This window comes from Gekko japonicus, unplaced genomic scaffold (genome assembly GCF_001447785.1).
Source record: "Gekko japonicus isolate JY-2015 unplaced genomic scaffold, Gekko_japonicus_V1.1 scaffold2881, whole genome shotgun sequence".
NCBI classification, from domain to species: domain Eukaryota; kingdom Metazoa; phylum Chordata; class Lepidosauria; order Squamata; family Gekkonidae; genus Gekko; species Gekko japonicus.
The window spans coordinates 166098-190462 of NW_015160313.1; the positions used below are offsets into that span (position 1 = coordinate 166098).

The 24365-nt window shown below is 47.7% G+C and overlaps 1 protein-coding gene across 1 annotated transcript in view; it reads left to right on the forward strand.

The window, feature by feature from the left end:
• Positions 1-21422, forward strand: part of RGR (retinal G protein coupled receptor) — a 22782-nt gene extending 1360 nt beyond the window's left edge. The window contains exons 2-7 of the mRNA XM_015416766.1: positions 6384-6540; positions 11884-12005; positions 16601-16754; positions 17096-17213; positions 20174-20287; positions 21279-21422. Coding sequence (XP_015272252.1) covers positions 6384-6540; positions 11884-12005; positions 16601-16754; positions 17096-17213; positions 20174-20287; positions 21279-21422 — 809 coding nt within the window. The remainder of the gene's footprint in view (positions 1-6383; positions 6541-11883; positions 12006-16600; positions 16755-17095; positions 17214-20173; positions 20288-21278) is intronic.
• The last annotated feature ends 2943 nt before the right edge of the window (positions 21423-24365 follow it).

Sequence of the window (24365 nt, forward strand, 5' to 3'; positions counted from 1 at the left end):
CCCCCCGGCATCTCCAGTTAAAAAGACCAGGTAATAGGAGATGTAAAAGACCTCTGTCTGAGACACTGGAGAGGTGCTGCCAGTCTGAGTAGATAGTACTGACTTTGAGGAACCAGGGGTCCGATTCAGTACAAGGCAGATTCATGTGCATGCTCATGTGTGTTCAAAATGGATCCAGAAAATTTCCCTATAAGCAGTGTTCCCTCTAAGCTGAGTTAGTGTGAGCTAGCTCACAGTTTTTTAGCCTCCAGCTCACACATTTTTGTCTTCGCTCAGGAAGGATGGCTCCAGAGCAAACTAATTTATGCAGCAGCCAAATCGCTCGCTCACAACTTTAATGCCAGTAGCTCACAGAGTGGAATTTTTGCTCACAAGACTCCACAGCTTAGAGGGAACATTGCTAAGCGCTTTTTTCCCTCTCTTACATTTTCACTGCTTTTTTTCACCTAATGCAAACCTTCACCTGTTCACGGAGGATTGATTATATGAGAAAGTCCAATCTGTTTTGCAAGCCTATTTTTATTGCTAATAAAACAGGCAGATTTCCCAGTTTTATAGTCATGCATTACCCACCATCATTCTAGCTTAGTAGTCTCATTTATTTTCTGTACTAGTTTCTTTTATCCTCTAGCCGGTAGGGTTAGAAAAGGGGCCACAGCTCAGGGGAAGAGCATCTGCTTTGCATGCAGAAGATCCCAGGTTCAGTCCACGACATCTCCAGTTAAAAAGATCAGATACTAAGTGAGTGAAAGGCCTCGGCCTGAGACCCTGGAGAGCTGTTGCCACAGTCTGTTGTAGGCATTACTGACCTTGATGGACCAAGGGTCTGGTTCAATTTAAGGCAGCTTCATGTGTTCATGAGCTCTCTGGGTACTCAAATAGTGGGAGCAGCCAATCACGGACCACCTTGGAGAGCTGTTGCCAGTATGGGCAGACAACACTGACCTCGGAATACCAATGGTCTGAGTCGGTATAAGGCAGCTTCATGTGTTCATCTCCTTCTGCTGTGTTCCTCTCTCGAGTTCTGAACCAGTCTTCATCTTTTTTTAAAGGTAAAGGTTCCCTTGCTCGAAAGCCAGTCGAATCCGACTCTAGGGTTTCAAAGCCGAAGAGCCAGCGCTGTCCGAAGACGTTTCCGTGGTCATGTGGCCGGCAGGACTAAACACCAAGGCGCACGGAACGCTGTTACCTTCCCACCGAAGTGGTACCTATTTATCTACTTGCAATGTCTTGCTTTCAAACTGCTAGGTTGGCAGGAGCTGGAACTAGAGACGGGAGCTCACTCCATCATGCGGCACCCGGGTCTCGAACTGCTGAACTACCGACCTTCCACAGACTGCAGTTCAGCGTCTTAACCACTTGAGCCACCGCAGCTCCCATCTTTTTTACCAAGTTATTTATTTAAAACATCTGGAACCCTCACTTTCTCCTTCAATAGGGACCCAATGTGGGTTACAACAAAGTTTAAAACAAATGCATTTATAAGTGCAAAAGCCAGAAGTAATGGAAAGCTTGTGTCATATCCAGCTAAGCCCATTTGCCCTTTTACACAACTCCACTGAAAGCCACAGTAGAAGATTTTTAAATTTAAGCCCCCCCCCCCAGAAAAGCTCCATAGGTAGGGACTGCTACAGAAGAGTCTCAAGAGTCATGGCTGCTCTACTTTTCTGAGATGAAGGAATGAAAAGGAAATGCTTATATGGAGGAATGGAAAGGGAAGACCAAACCTCGTATACAAGTTCATAGAAGGAGAGGTGGTCCTTCAACCATGTGAGTCCCAGGTTGTGAAGGGTTTTAAAGGTATGTAATAGCACTGAACCTTGAAACAACTGGGCCGGCAGTGCAAAGATCTCAAAATCAGAATAATATGAAGGAAATGACTAACTTCGACCAATATTCAGGTTGCCACATTCAAGGGCAGCTCCATGTTGAGTGCATTACAGTAGTCCAGCCTACAGGTTATCATAGCATAGATGAACATGGCTAGATCAGCCAATTGCAGAAGGGAAGATGAAAGAAGCAAGGGGGGGACATTTTTTGGCCATCATACTAACTTACATTCAAACAGAAAAGCTGTTGATGCCCTTCATAAAAAGCACAGATATTGTTTTAATTACAATTCTGATTGAAACTGAAAACAAATACTACAACCCTGCCCATGTTAAACATTTTGAGACCCCATTGATATTAGCAAGACAGCTAAAATCTTAAAGCTCTCTAACTGAAATTGTGAAGTCCGATGCTTAACAAAATAGCCAGAGAGTGATTTCAGCAAAACTCAGGTTTATTTCAGCTCGACGATCACTTCTCTAACACGGTACAACCTCTGATAGCCCAAACAGCTTTTCCATTGCAACTGCTCGGTATTTAAACATTCCGGGCTAATGTAGCCACGCCTACTATACAGTTATCAACCTATCAGGTTGAGCGAATAAGGACCAATCAGAATCTTTCCCGCATATATACATTTGAACCTGATTGGTCGCATTAGTCTTGGACTTCAATCCCTGTTCAAGACGAAGCTTAACATTGCTTCCTTATGAGATGTTTCACATTACATCTTAACGTATTCATGGCAGCTTCTGAATACATTACAGAAATCAATAGAATTTTACAGTCCTTAGTTTGGGCTAGACAGTACCCAAAATATTGTGCCCTATTTTTTACACAAATTAAAATTCCATAGTTATTTGTCCTGAGGCATGCTTTGATTTTTTTTTTAAATTTACTACATTATTTGGTCTCATTTTAGAATACAAGGAGAGGTTTTTCATCATTCGGTCAGGAGGAAAAAAAAGATGAATTTAGGGTAAAATAAGGAATGAGAGACAATGGCTGCCTTTCAGCATTGTTAGTATGGGACTATTGTTTTGTAGGGGAAATGAGTGACATTTTATTTATTTATTTCATTCAGTTTGTATCCCCACCCTATCCTACAGGCAGGCTCAGGGTGGCTCACAACACATGATAAAAGAGTAAATAGTAATTCATAAAAACATCAAACCATTTTGTCCAAATAAATACTTAGATACTTAAATTAATACCTGATGGCAGCTTAACGGTTCCTAGCTACGGTGCATGCTGCAACAATGTCAGGGGGGGGCTATTTCTCTCAGCCTAACCCAAATCAGCTGATACTGGCATCAAGCGGGTGTCGGCAGTGCCCTAAGGCAACTGAGACAGATTGCACAATTTGAACAAATTGAGCAGATTAAGCATGGAAGGCCGATGATCTGTGGACACCCACTGCCTCAGCCAAAAACCTGGAAGAACAGTTGCATTTTGCAGGCCCTGCAGAAGTAGATAAAATCCCGCAGGGCCTGATCTCAACCAGAAGCATGTCTCACTGGGCAGGGCCCTGGTCAAGGCAAGGCATATGTCCTTCTGCCCGGGGATTACCAGGTGGTACTGTTCTGGTGGCACATACAGGAAGAGACATATGACCAAGGCCCATCACTGGAGTCCTGTCGCACAGCCTAAGCACTATTAAGTTCCCACCAGTTTCCATTCACACGTGCTTCAATGTCCCACTGAAATCCATGGGGGCATCAGCACTGCTTAGATCAAGGGTGTCAAACATATGGCCCATGGGCCAAATCTGGCTCCTGCAAGGCCCTAATCTAGACTGGGAGCAACTGGCTGTGTGCTGCTTCCTGCTTCCTGTTTCTAACATCGCAGCTCCTTTTCCCCAGTCTCTTCTATTTCCTGCTTCAGAGGAGAGAAAGAAAACCTTCCCTCGATTGTCTGAGGGCTCCTCCCCCATCCTCATCCAGGGAGGGGGGAGGAGAATAGTCAGAGAGATGGGGGGGAATGGCATCTTGTTGGACTTTTAAGAAGACCAGCAACATTTTATTCTAGGTATAACCACACTTTTTCTTCAGAGAGAGGGAGGGATCCAGACAGACAGAGGGAGCATGCCAGAGAGAGAGAGAGAGAGTCCTGTGTTTAAGACCAAAAAAAAAATTATTTCAGGTATGAGAGAGAGAAACAGAGAGAGGGTCTTGTGTTTAAGACCAAAAACATTTTATTCCAGATATGAGAGAGAGAGAGAGTCCTGTGTTTAAGACCAAAAAAAAAATTATTTCAGGTATGAGAGAGAGAAACAGAGAGAGGGTCTTGTGTTTAAGACCAAAAACATTTTATTCCAGATATGAGAGAGAGAGAGAGTCCTGTGTTTAATTTTTAATTTAATTTTAATTTAATTTACAGTTTATATAGAGCGGTTTACAGACAATTTTAGTTACCTATCTAGGGCCACATTAAGTAGGGGAGTAACTGCCTACCGGCACCCAGGCAGCAGAGTTCTGCTGTTATACGGCTCTTTCCAGGCGGGCTTCGGGTGTTATTCTTTCTCGGCGTTCCATCTTCTGGCGCCTTGGGACGGGTCTTAAGTCAGCGACTCCTTCTGGCGGACTCATCCTGTTTTATTCCACGTATTCCACGTTTTATTCCACGTATTCCACGTTTTATTCCACGTATTCCACGTTTTATTCCACGTATTCCACGTTTTATTCCACGTATTCCACGTTTTATTCCACGTATTCCACGTTTTATTCCACGTATAAGCTTTTGTGGCCAAGCACACTTCTTCAGAGAGAAAGAGAGGGAAGGAGGGGGAGGGAAGAAAGGGAGCAAGAATACAGCAGCACCTTAATGACTAACAAAATTTGTGGCAGGGCTGGAGCTTTCAGGAGTCACCGCTCACTTCTTCAGGTACAGCTAGAATGGGAGTCCATCTTGGAGAGTGAAGTGATTTCAGACACCAAAAGACAATAGCAGGCATTGGTAATAAGAGAAGAAACCTAGGTCCAGGAGTTTGCATTGTCTTGAGCTTCATGATCAGTTGCAACTCAGCAGTCTCTCTTTCTAATCTCCCTTTGAAATTCCTTTGTAAGAGAACTGCTACTCTTAGGCCCTGGTCACAAAGCAAAGTTGCAGTGGGAGAGGCACGGGAGTCCCACGGATTTTCCGGGCACGATCACACCCCAACATCTGGGAAGTGCAGTGTTCCCGTGGCGAACTAGTACTTACAAGGTACTGGTTTCCGGAAACCGCGGGCCAAGAGCGGGTGTCTGATCACGTTTTCGGTGGGCTTACGTGGCATCTGGCACCTGCCGCTGTTCGTTGCACACAAGGGGTTTTTTGTCTCCCAAATCTCCGCAGGTTGCGCAACAGCGCCCAACAGCGCATGCGCACAAAGAGCGATTGCTAGTGCGAACGCGCGGCGCGGCTTCTGTGCCGCACTGCAGGATACCCGTCTGGTCGGCATCTCCCCCCCTAACCAAAGGACCTCGACCGGGACATGTGCTCGGGCGGCCGCGACTTAGTTTCCTCCGGGGCAATTAGCCATGCCTCTCCCCCTCGCGATATCCGGTCCATGTGACCGGGGCCTTAGGTCAGCAACTGAATGTCCTGGAAGGTTAAAAATGTTCCCCGAATGGTTTTTGAATTCTGTGGTTTCTAATAGTCGTAGAAAGAGTAAGGATCCAGTAGCACCTTTAAAGACTTACAAAATTTTGGTAGGGTATGTGCTTTTAAAGGGCTGCGGTGGCTCAGTGGTTAAGATGCTGAACTGCAGACTGGAAGATCGGTAGTTCAGCGGTTCGAGACCCAAGTGCTGCAAGACGGAGTGAGCTCCCATCTCTGGTCCCAGCTCCTGCCAACTTAGCAGTTCAAAAGCAAGAAATTGCAAGTAGATAAATAGATACCGCTTCGGTGGGAAGGTAACAGTGTTCTGCGCGCCTTGGTGTATAGTCATGCCAGAGCGTATGCTTGCAGCTCACATTGCCTGTGGTTTAAAGGCGGGTCCCAGGTCTGGACAGATTGACCACTGATCTTTATCATATGCTAGGGATGCCAACCTGGAGATCTCCCAGTACTATGGTTGATCTCCAGATGAAAAAGATCAGTTCCCCTGGAGAAAATGGCTGCTTTGAAGGGCAGATTCTATGACATTATATGCAGTTGAGGTCCCTCCCCAGGCTCTACCCCAAAATCTCCAGGTATTTCCCAACCCAGAGCTGGCAATCTTAATCATATCAGATGTGAGACAATGAACAGAGAAAAATTATGCATATATCCCTTTGGTTCATTCATACTCATTGAGTCCGCATATAGAAACACAGGTGACAAGCAATTAGAACATGGGGCAGGGAGCAGAGGTTATTGAAGGAAGGCCAGGTGAAAAGGGCCTCAAAAGATTATTGTTGTGGTCAGGCAGGGTCATACAGCAGCAGGGGGTCCTTAAGATATACTGGACCCAAACCATATAGGGCTTTATGGGTCAGCACCTTGAATTGGTTCTGGAAACAAACTGGCGGCCAATGTTAAGACTTGAAACAAGTCAATGAATGTGCCTGTTTTGTTTTGTTGTTTTTTTGCAGCACTACTTGGGTTCTGTCTGAACGGCTTGACAATCGTCTCTTTCTACAAAATCAAAGAACTTCGGACTCCTGGGAACTTCCTGGTTTTCAATCTTGCATTATCTGACTGTGGGATCTGCATCAACGCGTTCATTGCTGCTTTCTCCAGTTTTCTGAGGTAGATCGGACTTCTGTTTTAACCATACATATATAAATGTGTGTGATTCTGATGGAGAACCATGCTCTACATATGGTCATGAGTCCTTTTCTTCTGCCGGTGGAGAGTGGGAGGGAGCTTCCCAGGAATGGGGGATGGGGTGACATTGCTGTGCACGATGTTTCTGGTGTGATGACATCATGTGGAGGTGACATCTCAGGGCTTTTTTTGTAGCAGGTACTCATTTGCATATTAAGTGACACACCCCTAATATAGCCAATCCTCCAAGAGCTTACAGTAGCTCCTGTAAGAAGAGCTCTGTAAGCTCTTGGAGGATTGGCTATATTAGGGGGGGTGGCCTAATATGCAAAGTAGTTCCTGCTAAAAGAGCCCTGGACATCATCATGCCAGGTCTGGTGTTTGGGGCAAAACTGTACAGTTACCGCTGGAGGCGGACTGGAGCCTGTGAAATCGAAGGATCCCCTGCTCCTGCTTGGGGGCTGGCAACCCTAGTCCCCAGCCGCCATGCCCTGCCCCCCAGCCACCGATCAGCTGGCTGGCAGGGGCACTTACTAGTAGAAACAGGAAGGCCTAAGACATGTTGCTGGCATCACACAGGAAGTGATGTTGTCATGGCTGCGACTTCCAGGTGATGCTCTGGTATCTGGGCAAAATACCAAAGTGTTGTCTGGGAGTCACTGGCACGATGATGTCACTTCCTGCGTGAGGCCAGTGATGTGGCCTGGGCCTTTCTTTTTCTCCTGGTATCTCCCCCTGCTAGTTGCCAGGAGGGACCTGGGAATCCTATCATACACACTACACAGTCTGGAAATCAGTAGGGTTGCCAGCCCTTCAGTGGGAGGGGGGAGCCCCTGCTTTCACAAGCTCATGCCCGCCACCATCCAGCTGAAGATATCCTGCCCATTCCCCCATACAGTATTTAACCAGTTGTTCCACAGGATATTGGATATCACCCCCTTTCCCTTCAGTAAACCCCACAATCTTTGACCAGTTCCGGACCATGCAGTCCAAAGGTCTTTTTGACTTTGGTTTGCTCCCACAGTTTCCCATGTTCCTTAGCAGACAGACACACACGCAGCCACATGAACAGAGACCAGAGAGTTTGTTTGGGGAACGGGCTGGGGTCCCTCCGCCAACCACAAAATGACCAGAAGGTCACTCAAGACTTCGCACTCTAGGAGAGATTTTCCATTCGAGAGGGGCAGTCCAACTGGAAGGACTGGCGAGGGCCCCGGTGGTGGCGGCAGGGAGTGACAGCGGAAAGTACTTCGTCTCTACCAGCTGAGCCCAATATGGGAGGGGCAACCGCTGAGGCAGCCCACAGGTGCCCCTTCTGGAGAGACCTTTCGATTCTGCAAACACGTTTACCCCAGTAAGGAAGCCCTTCTGGTTGGAGCACAGGATTCCTTTGTTGGCCCAAGAAGTACTGGGTCCGAAGCATGGAGGACTCAGACCACGACATGCGCTCAGACGCGTTTATTGTCCTTCACAACAAGACACACAAAACGGCTCTGCAAGGCCAACGATATACACTCCCCCCCGGCACACCTCTGTCGCCATTGGAGGGTTTGAATTTCCCGCCAAGGGTTCTACTGGTGGACTCCCGGTGGACTAGGATCCTAGGTCCCCTTTGTGTTTGGGACCAAGCTCTTGCGTTAGCCGCACACCCCTGGTGGCACTCCGCGTACATAACACCACGTGTGCCGTAAAACATCATGCTAAGTACCGGAGATATAAACTGCATAAAGGACAGCAGCTGGTAAGCTCCGAGTTGGTATATCTTCACTGCAAGGCCCCATGGACTGGGAGGGGGGTGCAAAGGAAAACCCACATGGGCAGACTGGAGAGCTAGTGGAGCATCACTGGGCAGACGCTCCCACGCTGCTTGACTGCTGCAGATGAGGTTGTTCCGCCATGTTGAAACCACATTCAGAGTGGCTCCGCCCACTCCCCCTGAGCAAACTCCTGTTCCTTCCCTTGCACTAGTAGCTTGTGGTTCCGGCCCCCGGGCCTAATGTTTGACACCCCCGCTCTATGGCATGAGATTCCCTCCCCTCCCCAAACTCTGCCCTCTCTAGACTCCACCCCCCGAATGCCCAGGAATTTCCCAACCCAAAGTTGGCAACCTTGTCCCAGGTGGAGGTCTTCCCCATCCCCTACTACCTGATCCTTTTAGAAAGTGACGCCTGGGATTGAATCTGGGACCTTCTGCACCAAAAAGCTGATGCTGTAAAACTGAGTCACAACAACCGGTGTTCCTGCTAAGCTGCGTGAGTGTGAGCTAGCTCACAAGGTTTTTTTAGCCTCCGGCTCACACATTTTTATTTCAGCTCAGGAAGGGATGGCTCCAGAGCAAATGGACTTACGCAGCAGCCAAATCGCCCGCTCACCACTTTAATGCCAGCAGCTCACAAAGTAGGATTTCTGCTCACATGACTCCACAACTTGGAGGGAACATTCAGCCCCTCCCCAGCAGACTTCCAGACTCCTTCCCAACCACTCCTTCCCAAACCCCTGTCTGCTGAGATAATTCAAGGGGAGGGCATTTGCAGGGAAGAACTGTAGGGGAGGAATGAATGCTTAACTCTTTAAAGGTAAAGGCTTCCCTTGCTCGAAAGCCAGTCGAATCCAACTCTAGGGCTCATCTCCGTTTCCAAGCCGAAGATCCAGCGCTGTCCAAAGATGTTTCCGTAGTCATGTGGCCAGCTTGACTAAACACCAAGGCACATAGAACACTGTTACCTTCCCACTGAAGCGGTACCTCTTTATCTACTTGCAATTTCTTGCTTTCAAACTGCTAGGTTGCAGGAGCTGGGGCCAGAGATGGGAGCTCACTCCGTCATGCGGCACACTCGGGTCTCAAACGGCTGGACTACAGACCTTCCGGTCTGCAGCTCAGCGTCTTAACCTCTGAGCCACCGCGGCCCCATTTAACTCTTTATTCATCCACTAATTCTTCCTGACATATCCCCCACACACTGGCCACTTACCCCCTAGCTGAAGGAGAGTCAGAAAGCTGTGGGAGGCATTTGCAGGGAGAATCCCACTTGCTGATTCCCCCTTGCCAAGGCCCCTCCTCCTCCTCCTCCCCACACTTTTAAGGCAGAATTCCCTGTAGAATTAAATGTCATGCACGCTCTGCAACCATCATTTTCTTTGCAACAACTAATCCTACTTTGAACCAATATGGGGACTTTTTTTCTCTCTTTCTCCCGCATGGAACACATCACATCTTTCCAGACTGAAAAGAAAATGCTTCATCGTTCAAAGAGCTGTCGATATGCTGCAAGGTGATGTGAAAGACCTTGATCTGGGACTCTGGCTCAGTGGATGAGCCTCTGCTTGGCATGCAGAAGGTCCCAGGTTCAATCCCTGGCATCTCCAGTTAGAAAGGACCAGGCAGTAGGGTGATGTGAAAGACCTTGATCTGGGACTCTGGCTCAGTGGAAGAGCCTCTGCTTGGCATGCAGAAGGTCCCAGGTTCAATCCCTGGCATCTCCAGTTAGAAAGGACCAGGCAGTAGGGTGATGTGAAAGACTTCTGCCTGAGACCCTGGAGAGCTGCTGCCAGTCTGAGTAGACAATACTGACCTTGATGGACTGAGGGTCTGATTCAGTAGAAGGCCCCTTCATGTGTGTTCATGTGTTGTCAAGGTTGTTCCCTTATTGCCTGAACATCTAGAGCAAGGGCGTCAAACATAAGCCCTGGGGGCCAGGACCAGCCCATCCAGGGCTCTTATCCAGCCCGTGAGCAACTGGTGAGCAACTGGAGGCTGCTCAGAGGGAGTGGGCGGAGCCACTCCAATTGTGACGTCAGCATGGTGGAACTCCCTGGTCTGCAGTAGTCAAGCAGAACCTGTTTGCTTCAGTGGTACGCTCGCTAGTAAGAGGGGAGCTACTGTAGCCGCATTCATGCTGGCTCAGGGTTCAGAGGCGAGGTTCCACACCTCTCTGTTCAGCCTGCAGCTCTGGGGATGCTGTCCTGGAGGGTCGTGGGGATTTGCACTTGCACTTGGGGGGTACAGAGGCCGCAGCAGAGGATCATCTGTACCCCCCTGGGGCCTCTGGCACACATGCAACCTTGTGTGGGTGGTGGCTTCCCCCTCAGACGATCTGGCAGCCTTCGGCCTGGGGCAGTTGCTGCCGCATGGGGTGGCGTGGCTTGCTGATAATCCCTGGCTTCGACCCACAGCATTGCCCCACAACGGATCCCCTGGCCGCCTTGGCTGAAGGCGGCCCCTGCCACGTGAGCATTTCCAGCTTATCAGGCTTTGCTTGGCCTGGGTTCCACTGTGCCTGTGGCCTTGGATCTGCGCCACTGCCTCCCCGTTTCTGCAGGTGGGGTTAGGTCAGTGACTTCCCGGCCCCCTTTCATGGTGGCTTGGGAGCAGGGGGGAGCTCGCAACACCCAGCCACTTCGTGTTCTTACCCCGGGGCCTGGGCTCACAGCATTGGCCACAGGAGCGGGCTGGGGAAGGAGTTTGCCGCGGGAGCCTCTGCCCAGCACTACACTGCCAGCTCTCCATGTGGGTTTTCCTCCGCACACATCCCCAGCCCATGGGGCATTGTAATGAGGACACGCCGACCTGGAGCTTACTACCTGCTGTCCTTTATAAAGTTGATATCTCTGGTACCTGGCATTCAATGCTCCCCCTAAGCTGTGGAGCATTGTGAGCAAAAATTCAACTTTGTGAGCTGCTGGCATTAAAGTTGTGAGCGAGCAATTTGGCTGCTGCATAACTTAGTCTGCTCTGGAGCCATCCTTCCTTTTTTTGGTAAACAAAGTTTTATTTTCATAGGAATTCGACATTTAACATTCAATCATTTACACTTTTCCATTGTTTACCCCATTCCCGTTTCCTCCCTTCCCCTCTGTGGCTTCCCGCAATGCTTCCCCCCCAACTCCACCTTGCTATACTTCATCCATTATATCATTTTCTTATCGTTACAATCTCAAGATAACATCATTTAACTTAATATTGATCTAAACATAATAAATTTTGTTTCACATCCCAGTTCTTTTCCAGATATATTTTAAGGTCACTCCATTCTTCAAAAAACACGTCGTCTTCTTTGTTATTCAACTTTTTTGTGATTTTATCCATTTCAGCCATGAACAGAACTTTTTGTATCCAGTCTTCAAGACAGAAGACAGAAATGTGTGAGCTGGAGGCTAAAAAACTGTGAGCTAGCTCGCACTAACTCAGCTTAGAGGGAACACTGCTGGCATTACATTTTATTGTGTACATGGCCCAGCTCATTTATGTCAGATCTGGCCCTCATAACAAATCAGTTCGACACCTAGATTCTAGAGGCCCAACTGTTTTCATTGGCATCTTTACAGACATTGGCCCTACGGCTCGGATGGTTGTCAGATGCATGGATTTCACGGATTTCTAATGTCACTGACCAGCATGAGTTCTGCAGCTGCAGTGGCCTGGGACCGATATCATCATTACTGCTCCAGTAAGTATTCCCGCCTGGTCTGTTCTTTGATTAATTAGGAATTAGGCTTGGCTTGATGTACATCAGGGGTCATTTTGTAGAAAAAGAGGTGGAGGAGCTCATTAGCATAGCTTATTTGCATAGCTTATTTGCATATGCCACACCCCCTGACATCACCGGAAGTGTGTCAGAAGGCAACACCCACCGCTCAGGCTCCACTGGACTGTTTTGGATTGCTAGTTATTTGGGGGGGGGAACGTGCAGATCTGCCCTCACAGAGGAGAGCTTGTACCTGAAGGCAGGCCGGGGAGTGCTCTAAAACTTACCTGGCTGCCTCTTGCTCCTCGTGGCCTGACTTGAGAGCTGCTGGGAGCAGGGGGTGGGGCTTGTTGCATGTGCCCGCCCCCTGGGCTACTTACTGCCGGAGCTCCGCTCCTGTGCGCTCCCACAGGAAATGACCCCTGATGTACATAAATGAAAAAGGTGCACAAGCGCAAAAAAAAATTATATGGAAATGGTGGTGGTGGTGGTAGAGAGTACAGTCAAGTCAGAGCCAGCTTTCAAGGCAAGAGATATTCAGAGGTGGTTTGCCATGGCCTGCCTTTGCAGAGCAGTGTTCTTTGGGGGTCTCCCACCCAAGTGCTAACCGGGACTGACCCCGCTCAGCTTCCGAGATCTGGACAAGTTTAGGCTAGTCTGGGCCAGCCAGATCAGAGGGATATATGGAAATACTGCAAATAATATATCTGGGGAGATGTTTGTGTCTTATAGTTCGTCATGGACAATAGGCACAATCCAGGCAACTATTCTGAAGTCTTTTGGGTGTCAACGGGAAAATGTAAGGGTATGAACATAAGAACATAAGAGACGCCAATGTTGGATCAGGCCAAAGGCCCATCCAGTCCAACACTCTGTGTCACACAGTGGCCAGAAATACCAGGTGCCATCAGGAGGTCCACCAGTGGGGCCAGGACATTAGAAGCCCTCCCACTGTTGACCCCCCCCCAAGCACCAAGAAGACAGAGCATCCCTTGCCCCAGAGCCCCTATCTATACCTTGTGGCTAATAGCCACTGATGGACCTCTGCTCCATATGCCTATCTAATTCCCTCTTGAAGCCGTCCATGCTTGTAGCTGCCACCACTTCCTGTGGCAGTGAATTCCAAGTGTTCATCACTCTTTGGGTGAAGAAGGACTTCCTTTCATCCGTTCTAACCGTATGCTCAAATCATTCCCATGAGGCTTTGAAAGGATTAACTTCAGTTGGATGGCATACATCTAAAGAATACCGTAAAAGGGTGTCCACTTGGAATCAGAAAAGGGCAATCCTCTCGCAAACACACAAAGATGACCAAAGATCATCAGGTGTCACCTAACCCGCGGAGGAAACATTTTCCAATGGCAGCATTGAAATGAATGGGAGTTGCACAAATAGATTTTGACTGAGGGCAGAACCTCTATCGAAATCTTGGTGTGCCCCCACTATTCCCCATAATCCTATTTTAAGAAATTGCTCCCTTCCACTCAGGTTTTTTTTTCTAATACTGCCGATATCCTGAAAGGGTGAAAGGATTGTAAGATGATCAGCAATGGATCGAGGTATTGTGAATATCTGGACGCAAGATAATGTCGTCTTGTGGATAGCAAGAAAACAGAAGGGACAAGCGCATTGTTGTGAAGGTGCTCTGTTACGTATCAACTGTTCTACTCCACCATGCATTAGGTAAAGGTAAAGGTTCCCTTGCTCGAAAGCCAGTCGAGTCCGACTCTAGCGTTGCGGTGCTCATCTCCGTTTCAAAGCCGAAGAGCCAGCGCTGTCCGAAGACGTTTCCGTGGTCATGTGGCCGGCATGACTAAACACCAAGGTGCACGGAACGCTGTGACCTTCCCACCGAAGTGGTACCTATTTATCTACTTGCAATTTCTTGCTTTCGAACTGCTAGGTTGGCAGGAGCTGGAGCTAGAGACGGGAGCTCACTCCGTCATGCAGCAACTCGGGTCTCGAACTGCTGAACTACCGACCTTCCACAGCCTGCAGTTCAGCGTCTTAACCACTTGAGCACCATGCATTACAATGCATTATAAGGGTTTTCCATTTACCCCTCTCATTTTGATACAGAATAAAGGCCAAATACGAGACCCTTTGTTATCCTAGGGAGATATTTTCTCATGATTGCCAACATGGCAGCTGGGTTCATATTTGAATCATTCAACCTCATGAGCAATGCTCCCTCTAAGCTGTGGAGTCTTGTGAGCAAAAATTCTACTTTGTAAGCTCCTGGCATTAAAGTGGTGAGCGAGCCATTTGGCTACTGCATAAATTAGTTTGCTCTGGAGCCCTCCTTCCTGAGCTAAGACAAAATGTGTGAGCAGGAAGCTAAAAAACTGTGAGCTAGCTCACACTAACTCAGCTTAGAGGGAACACTGCTCATGAGTAGGACATGATTGCATGGTTCTTTGTGCAGGAACCACCACCCCGGCTCTCCATCTCATACAAACTCAGGACCTGTGCAGTTGTACTTACACAATACAGAGGATTTGTGTGTCATCCCCAGCTATGCAGGGACCTCTCAAGAAAAACCAACCCTCCCATGAAAAACAGCACACTGTAGTGATTAGAGAACTGACCTCAGGGTGGAGAGACCCGGAGTTGAATCCCCACTGAGAATCAAAGCTTACTTGTAACTGTCAGCCAGCCACAGCTGTGCCCCTTATTTCACAGGGCTGTGGTGAGTATAAAAAGGAGGGGTGCCATGTCCATCAGGGAAGCCAGCATTGTATAAGCTGATGTCATCAGGTCTCAGCATCTAAGCAGGGTCAGCACTTGGGTGGGAGACCACCAAGGAAGGCCCAGCAGAGGAAGACAATGGCCAACCACCACTGCTTAATTGCTTGCCTTGGAAGCCCCTTGCCCGGGTCACCGTACGTCTAGGCTAAACAGGATTGGTACTTAGATGGGAAACCACCAAGGAAGTCCAAGCAGAGGAAGACAATGGCCAACCACCACTGCTTAATTACTTGCCTTGGAAGCCCCTTGCCGGGGTCACCATAAGTCTAAGCTAAACAGGATTGGTACTTGGATGGGAGACCACCAAGGAAGACCCAGCAGAGGAAGACAATGGCCAACCACCACTGCTTAATTACTTGCCTTGGAAGCCCCTTGCCGGGGTTACCATAAGTCTAAGCTAAACAGGATTGGTACTTGGATGGGAGACCACCAAGGAAGATTCTGCAGAGGAAACAAAGAACAGAGAAACAAAGAAAGCATGGCAACTAGCTGACAAGCAGTGGCCAACCACCACTGCTTTTCAGTTGCCTTGAAAGCCCCATGCTGGGGTCACCATAAGTCGGCTGCAACTTGATAGCACCTTCATATATACTGGTTTTTATTGCCCTGAACTGGATGGCCCAAGCTGACCAGATCTCAGAATCTATGCAGGGCCAGTGCTTAGACTGGAGCCCACCGAGGAAGACTCTGCCGAGGAAAGCAATGGCCAACCACCTCTGTTTCTCACTTGCCTTGAATGCCCCTTGTTCGGATAACCGTAGGTCATTTGCAACTTGACAACACATACATATATACATACCATGTACACTGCCTTTAGTTCTTAGGAGCAGGGCTTTTTTTGTAGACAAAGCCCAGCAGGAACTCATTAGCATATTAGGCCACACCCTGACAGCACCACTCATTAGCATATTAGGCCACACACCCCATGTTACCAGAAGTAACCTTTTGCTTCTTATTCTGTTTACCTTGTTTGTTGTCAAAATCCAGGGCTTTTTTTTTGTAGCAGGAACTCCTTTGCATGTTAGGCCACACAGCCCTAATGTAGCCAATCCTAATGAGTTTCTGCTGTTGGGTGTGGCCTATTATGCTAATGAGTTCCTGCTGGGTGTGGCCAACTCGGGAGCCAGCCGGAACTCCGTTCCTGTGCGTTCCTGCCCCAAAATAGCCCTGCTTAGGAGGAAAGGCAAGATGGGGAAAAGTAATGTAATAAAATATAATAGAGCTACCTATGGGTAGATGAGAAAGCAATCAAGGTTTGTTTAGGGTTTTTTTAAAAGAAACCATAATGAATTAATTGAAGCAAAGCAGCTTTAGAAAGCTTGTAAACCACGATTATTCCAAGCTGATACATAATTATCGGTATTGACCTGGAACTTCAGAGAGTAACAAAGAGATGTGTTAATCACTCTTGATATTTACAATATTGATACCTCCCGATATGTTAGGAAAAGTCATGCATTCGGATGACTAATCTCTAGATTTAAATGGATGAAACTGGGACATGAATCATCAAAAACACAATTTTCGATGCTGTCCTGTCTTAAGTAGTTAGCTTGAGTCATTCTAAACCCTTCCTGTATTGTGAAGGAACATCCAGTAGATACATCAAAAACAAGAGACGTGTCTTGCCTATTTTGCTTCCAGCAATGTTTTTCATGCCTCCCCCCAACGTGGCTGAACAGAAATTCCTCATTCTATCTTGTAAGCAACCATCAAACAAATCCCAGACCTTCTGCGACCAGAACTGAAATATTCTTGTCATTTGCGGGAGGGGGATGAACCCCATTCCACATTGGGGGGGAAAGAAACTCCTTTTCTCCTCTTTGCAGGAAGTAAGCTTCAGTGGAGCTCGGTCATCTCCATGACGATCTTTCTGTGGCTGTTTGCAGCCTTTTGGTCTGCAATGCCGCTTCTGGGGTGGGGCGAATATGACTACGAACCCCTCAGAACATGCTGCACATTGGACTACACCAAGGGAGACAGGTAAGGCACACCTGATGATTGTCACCGATGCATTTGTATAGCATTATGGCTTCTTGTAGTGAGCTACAGCGAGCCAAACCAAAGTTGGCAAAGAAATGTATATTTTCCATGGTAGCTGCACTACAGCCTACAAATAAATGTATGAAATGGCCTTATATTGAGTTGGATCATTGTTCTATCATTGAGGAACTCAAGTATTGTCCATTAAAATTTAAAAATAATTTCGTTTCTAAACAAGTTGTGTATTTGTTGTTTGAAATATTGCTTTTTGTCCCAAAAGAGGAGAAGTAAAGCAGCTTTCTTCGGTATCGGTAAAAGATGTTTCTTCATTCTTGTTTCAGAAATTTTGTCACGTACCTTATTCCTCTGGCCTTTTTCAATTTTGTGATCCCGGTTTTCATCATGCTAACAGCCTACCAATCTATAGATCACAAGTTCAAGAAAACTGGACAGCACAGGGTAAGAAACTTTTACCCAGCTCCCCCAAGTGCGATTCATTCAGAGTCTCTAAGTAGAGATTCAGACATTGTTTTAAGAACATAAGAGAAGCCATGCTGGATCAGATCAATGGTCTATCCAATCCAACACTCTGTGTCACACAGTGGCCAAAACCCAGGTGCCATCTGGAGGTCCACCAGTGACCAGAAGTCCAGAAAACCTCCCGCTGTTACCCCCCCCATAAGCACCAAGAATACAGAGCATTAGTGCCCCAAACATAATGTTCCATCTACACATTGTAGTTCAGGAGCTGCGGTGGCTCAAGTGGTTAAGACGCTGAACTGCAGGCTGTGGAAGGTCGGTAGTTCAGCAGTTCGAGACCCAAGTGTGCCGCATGACGGAGTGAGCTCCCGTCTCTAGTTCCAGCTCCTGCCAACCTAGCAGTTCGAAAGCAAGAAATTGCAAGTAGATAAATAGGGACCACTTCGGTGGGAAGGTAACAGCGTTCCATACGCCTTGGTGTTTAGTCATGCCAGCCACATGACCACGGAAACGTCTTTGGACAGCACTGGCTCTTCGGCTTTGAAACGGAGATGAGCACCGCAACCCTAGAGTCGGATTTGACTGGCTTTCGAGCAAGGGAACCTTTACCTTTACACATTGTAGCTAATAGCCACTGATGGACCTCTACTCCATATGTTTATCCAATGCCTTCTGGAAGGTGTCTTTGCTTGTAGCCACCACCACTTCCTGCAGCAGTGAATTCCACATGTTAATCACTCTATTTTTCTCCTTCACTCAAGCAACAATCTCCTTTAGCTTATCCATTGTGCTATCCAGAAGTAACGTTTGTTTTTAACTTGTTCCATTATCAAAGTTCTATCCAGTCAGTTTGAGATTAACATGAATTAAAACCAAAGGAAGGAGACTGTCAACAGTGAGGGACTCAGACTGGACCAGAAGCCACTTTGGAGGTTCCCATCGCTGGGACTCCCAAGATCAGGCTTTCCACTGGGGTGTACTTGGCTGCACTGTAATTAAAGAGGCACCGATATATTGTGGGAAATTCTCAAAGTGGGAGTCCAGTTCCCTGTAAGCACACGCACTGAAGTCAGTTTAGGGAGAGAGGCAGGTGTGTTCCACCCCATCATCCACCATTTTTGTGACTGCTGGACCCAGCGTTATTGCTGGAGAAGCAAATTAATGCAGCAGCAAAAAAACACAACAACAGGCTTTCTTCCAACTCAGCCTGGTTCGAAAGATAGCCCTGATATGGCAGGCCACCTGAATCCTTGCCGCAGTAACATCAAGACTAGACTACTGTAACACACTGTATATTGGTCTCCCTTCAAAATCAGTCTGGAAACTCCACTTGGTGCAGAATGGCACAGCTCGGCTATTACTGGGAGCTAGATGGAGAGTGCGTATTATTCCCAATCTGCAGTCACTTCACTGGCTGCCCATCAGTTATCGGGTTCAATTTAAAGTATTTGCTGTTACATACACAGCCCTTCATGGCCTTGGACCTTCATATCTGCGAGACCGTCTCTCCTCCAGTGCTCTGCCATGACAGCTTCGCTCATCCAAGCAGGGCCTTCTGCAGGTACCTACAGATGAGCAAGCTCAACAACTGGCCATACATACTGCCTTCTCTGTGGTGGCCCCCGCCGTGTGGAATTGCCTGCTTGAGGAGGTCAGCGAGGCTCCCACTCGCCTGGCTTTCCACAAACTGTGCAAAACCTAATTATTCAAAGGGGCTGTTCGATGCAAGGAAGTAGGATTCCACGGCACAAAATGATTCACGGTTGTTTGGATAGATTGTTAGGGACTATGGTCTATACAACTGTGTATAAAGGTAAAGGTTTCCCTTGCTCAAGAGCTAGTCGAATCTGACCCTAGGGGGCGGTGCTCATCTCTGTTTCCAAGCCAAAGAGCCAGCGCTGTCCGAAGACGTTTCCGTGGTCATGTGGCTGGCATGACTAAACAGCGAGGTGCACGGAATGCTGTTACCTTCCCACCGAAGGGGTACCTATTCATCTACTTGCAGTTTCTTGCTTTCAAACTGCTAGGTTGGCAGGAGCTGGGGCCAGAGACGGGAGCTCACTCCATCACACGGCACTCGGGTCTCAAACCGCCGAACTACAGACTGGTCTGTACCTCAGCGTCTTAACTTCTGAGCCACCATGGTCCTCACAATTCTGTATAGCCTGCTATAAATTGGATCCTACTAAGTAATTTTTGCATCATTTGATGTGTTGTGACAGTACTTATGCTTTGCTGCTGTTGTTGGATTTTCTGGTTGGTTCTAGAATCCTAATCCTACGACATCGTTTATTGAATGTCCCGTTCTGTTGATTGTAGTGACTCATTCCATGTAATCCACCTTCACTCCTCGTGAGAAAGGTGGACTATTCATAATGTAAATGAACACTAAAAAAAAATATTGCTCTCCTGTAGAAGTTCTATCGTAACTTAAAGAAGCAATTAATTATTTCTAGCAAACTGCTTCTTTCTGAAAATTATGTGCTAGTACTTGAGCTGCGGTGGCTCAAGTGGTTAAGACGCTGAACTGCAGGCAGTGGAAGGTCGGTAGTTCAGCAGTTCGAGACCCGGGTGCTGCATGACAGAGTGAGCTCCCGTCTCTAGTTCCAGCTCCTGCCAACCTAGCAGTTCGAAAGCAAGAAATTGCAAGAAGATAAACAGGTACCACTTCGGTGGGAAGGGAACAGCATTCCGTGTGCCTTGGTGTTTAGTCATGCCGGCCACATGACCACGGAAACGTCTTCGGACAGCGCTGGCTCTTCGGCTTTGAAACGGAGATGAGCACTGCAACCCTAGAGTCAGATTCGACTGGCTTTCGAGCAAGGGAACCTTTACCTTTACCTTACTGTACAAAACTTTATTTGCTTGAGACATCTGACTTGGTTCATAAATATGAATTAAAGGAATTTAATGCCTTATTCATTGTTCTTTCTTCCCAGTTTAATACTGGCTTGCCTGTGAAATCTTTGGTCATTTGTTGGGGCCCTTACTCGGTTTTATGCTTCTACGCCGCAGTTGAGAATGTGATGTTCATTTCACCCAAAATCCGAATGGTACGTAAAAAGTGTCAATTTCAGCATTCAAACGTAGCAACAAGCCACAGGTAACGCAAACCCTGTTTAACAAGGCAAATGCAAACCATGGTTTAGAGTCCCAGTATTTAGACAGGATTCCAGTATTTAGAATCCCAGTATTTAGACAGGACAAAAATGGGAACTGAAGAAGACTGTATTATATCCTGACATCTGAATGCAATCTAAGGAAATAATATGTAGGCCTTAAATACAATCCAACCCAAGTTAACCACTAGATTGCAGTCAAAGAACATAAATGGAAATACAGGCTATGCTAATGTCTTGCAGTCGAAGGCCAAAACAATGATGTATCTGTGCTGGCTCACATTCATCTCTTCTTCTCCATGCTCCTGTTGTCTTTCCAATTGTCTGTTTTACACTGTAACTTCCTTGAGACCTCTGTCTGTAGGATTACCAAAACTGCCTCTGCAAATGCCTGGGGAGGGCAGAGTGTTGGGAGGATATGATCTGGGTGCCAGTCTAGGCAGGATATGATCTGGGTGCCAGTCTAGGCTGCCTCTCCTAATCAATATGGTCTATACCATATCAGAATTCCTAGAGCATCACTGTGTGACAGCCATGTTTTTCTCCCGCTCCTCAATTCCTTAGGGGTGAGAAATTGGGACTGATGGAATATAAATGGGAGAGCTATCTCTGTGTTTACCTTTGAAACTCGAGAACAGGGGGGTCCCCTGTGTGGTGCCTAAGGGCCTTATGGTACCCACCAGCATCTTTCCTGGTGCCTACCAAGTGTTTATAGAAAGTGGGTGGGCCTTGGTCGAGCTTTAGCCCAGCAGGGCTTCTGATTGGCCACTGAAGATTTGATGGGCTGCTCTCCTAAGTTCTACACAAAAATAAGCTGCTCTCCTAAGTTCTACACAAGCTCCAAGCCTGTGATTCGTTGATGTAACCTCAAGATACCACCATGCGCCGATCCTAATCCTGTGTTCTTCCACGTGCTTCCCGATAGATTCCCGCCGTCATTGCTAAGATGTCACCTGCCGTGAACGCCCTCATCTATGCCTTGGGGAATGAGAACTACCGAGGGGGGATCTGGCAGTTCCTGACGGGGCAGAAGATTGACAAAGCTGAAGTGGATAACAAAACCAAATAACGTGTTAATGTAGCGAAGGAAGGGCCTCTTCGCAGATTACGTTTTTAGATGTATGTATGAAATTCTGTTCCAATGCATGTGCCTAAAATATGTGAATGTCCTGGTATTCTTGTCGGGGCCAAACCAGACCAGATGCTGGGTGCGCACTGTGCACCTATCGAGTCCCCAAATAGTATCGTTTTCTCCACCATGGGGCAAATAGCAGCTCCACAGGACTGTTTCCATTCACTAAACCATGCAGTGGTTTAAGATTAAACTCCTGTCCTGACAGAGCCCCGATATCCATCAGGACCATGTGCGACTATAATTCAGTTCTGAAACATCAACAGGGATCCATGATCTCTGTCTGATCTAGGTTGAACCTCAGGCAACTACACCAGTTTGGTGCGGTGGTTAAGAGCAGCGGACTCTAATCTGGAGAACCGGTTTGGATTCCGCACTCCTCCTCCACATGCAGCCAGCTGGTTGACCTTGGCTCAGCCACAGCTCTCTCAGAGCTGTTCTCTCAAGAGCAGTTCTCTCAGAGCTCTCTCAGCCCCACCTACCTCACAGGGTGTCTGTTGTGGGGAGAGGAAAGGAAGGAGATTGTAAGCCGCTCTGAGACACCGAGTGAAGGGTGGGGTATAAACCCAACTCTTCTTCTTCTATGTAGCCACCGGCAACTAGTGGCAGAAATAGGGTTGCCAGCTTCCAGGTGGTTCCTGGATATCTCCCGACAATACAAGTGATCTCCAGACAACAGAAATCAGTCCCCCTGGAGAAAATTGTAGGTTTGGGAGGTGAACTCTGTATCATTATACCCTGCTCAGGTCCCTCCCTTTCCCACACCCCTCCCTCCCCGGGTTTCACCCCCAAAATCCCCAGGAATTTCCCAACCCAGAGCTGGCAACCCTAAGCAGAAATCATGCGCATTTCTGATCAGCCATTCCGCGCTGGAAAAGTTCAGTATTGTCTGCAAGCATTTCCTGAATTACCGAGGGGGCTTCCTGCAGGTATACCTGGCAAGCCCATTTCCCAGTCTGTCGTGTGGCGCTTGCCCAGTGAATTGCCTCAAAACGCTGTGGACTGGCCTCGGCCTTGCCTCACGTTTGTCACCGCAAACCCGTCACGTGTCCTCAAGCACCCTACTCTCTGCAAGATGCCGCCGGGGGTGGGGGGGAGAGAAAATTAGGGACAACATCTAGAGAACCTAGCAAGGCCTAGCGGAAAAGGGTTCCTGCTTGTTCTGTACAGATGGCGTTCCCAGGCTATCGAGAGATTAAAGCCATAGCCGCTATTTATGCCGTGTGCTTGTGTCTGTGTTTTGTATTTGCATAAAATGCGTATGTGTGAAAGCACGGACCGTTTCTAAGCTTCTTTCCTCGTTTGTTTCAACTGGCACAGGATCAAAGGATGGACACCTCCAATCAGTTGTAACCCTGCCAAATATTCATAATTTTAATCGGTTGTCCAGTTTGGTGCAGTGTTTAAGTGCGCACGGACTCTAATCTGGGAGAACCAGGTTTGATTCCCCACTCCTCCACCTGGCTGGATGACCTTGGGCAAGCCATAGTTCTGTCAGAGCTGTTCTTGAAAAAGAGCAGTTTCTGTCAAGAGCTCTCTCAGCCCCACCTACCTCACAGGGTGTCTGTTGTGGGGAGGGGAAGGGAAAGGAGTTTGTCAGCCGCTCTGAGTCTCCTTTGGGTAGTGAAGGGTGGGGGATAAATCCAATCTCTTCTTCTTCTTCTACCTCACAGGGTGTCTGCTGTGGGGAGGGGAAGGGAAAGGAGTTTGTAAGCCGCTCTGAGACACCTTTTGGTAGTGAAGGGTGGGGTATAAATCCAATCTCTTCTTCTTCTTCTTCTTCTTCTATTACTGCCGTCTGCCTGGCGAGTTTTGATTTCTCCATTTCTCCTGTGATTGTGATTCTGAAGTGACTCTCTTCACTGTATTTAGCCTCACAACTACCAGTGTGGTTTTTAGGCACAATTGCATTTGTTTAACTAGAGCAACATTCAAGTCCAGTAGGGCTGCCAGGTTCTCCTGGCCTTCAGCGTGGGAGGTGGGGGGGAAGGTAAGGTTGCCAGCTCCAGGCTGGGAAATGCCTGGAGATTTGGGGATGGAGCCTGGGGAGGACAGGGGCCTCAGTGGGATACGAATGCCATCAGGTCCACCCTCCAGAGCATCCATTTTCTCCAGGGGAACTGATCTCTGTACATATTACATAAGAACATAAGGGAAGCCAACGTTGGATCAGGCCAAAGGCCCATCCAGTCCGACACTCTGTCACACAGTGGCCAAAAATGCCAGGTGACATCAGGAGGTCCACCAGTGGGGCCAGGACATTAGAAGCCCCCCCATTGTTGACCCCCACCAGGCACCAAGAATACAGAGCATCACTTGCCCCAGACCAAGAGTTCCTATCTAAACCTTGTGGCTAAGATCCACTGATGGACCTCTGCTCCATATGTTTATTTAATTCCCTCTTTTTTTGTTGTTGTTTTTAATCCCCTGAAGGCAGGGTAGTTTTATTAATTTTTGTTACACCTACGTGACTACAGAAAAAGAAAAAGGGAAGGGAAAGAAAAAAACCCCGGGGTACAGACAGTAAATAAAGAAACCCACACTATAACTAAAAACCCAAGAAAGGAAGGTCTTTTACAGTTAGTATACAGTTAGTCATAAAACTTAAAACTTTTCGTTTAAATCAATGAATTTAGGAGTTAGTAAGTCCATTTTAGTAATTGTCTATTTTCTTCTCAGTGTGCACAGAGTCTCTTTCATCCACTTCAGTTATAAATCTTTCAGTTCTTAAGAGCTACTTGGGTACTCTTAGCCGCAAGTCATACGTGTCTCTGGCCGTGCCTCCTTCTGCTCCCGCTGGGTCTCCGTCCGTCTCTTCCAGGCTGTCTGCAGGACCCCCTCCATCTGGCTGCTCTTCCTTTTTCGATCCAAAAAACTGCT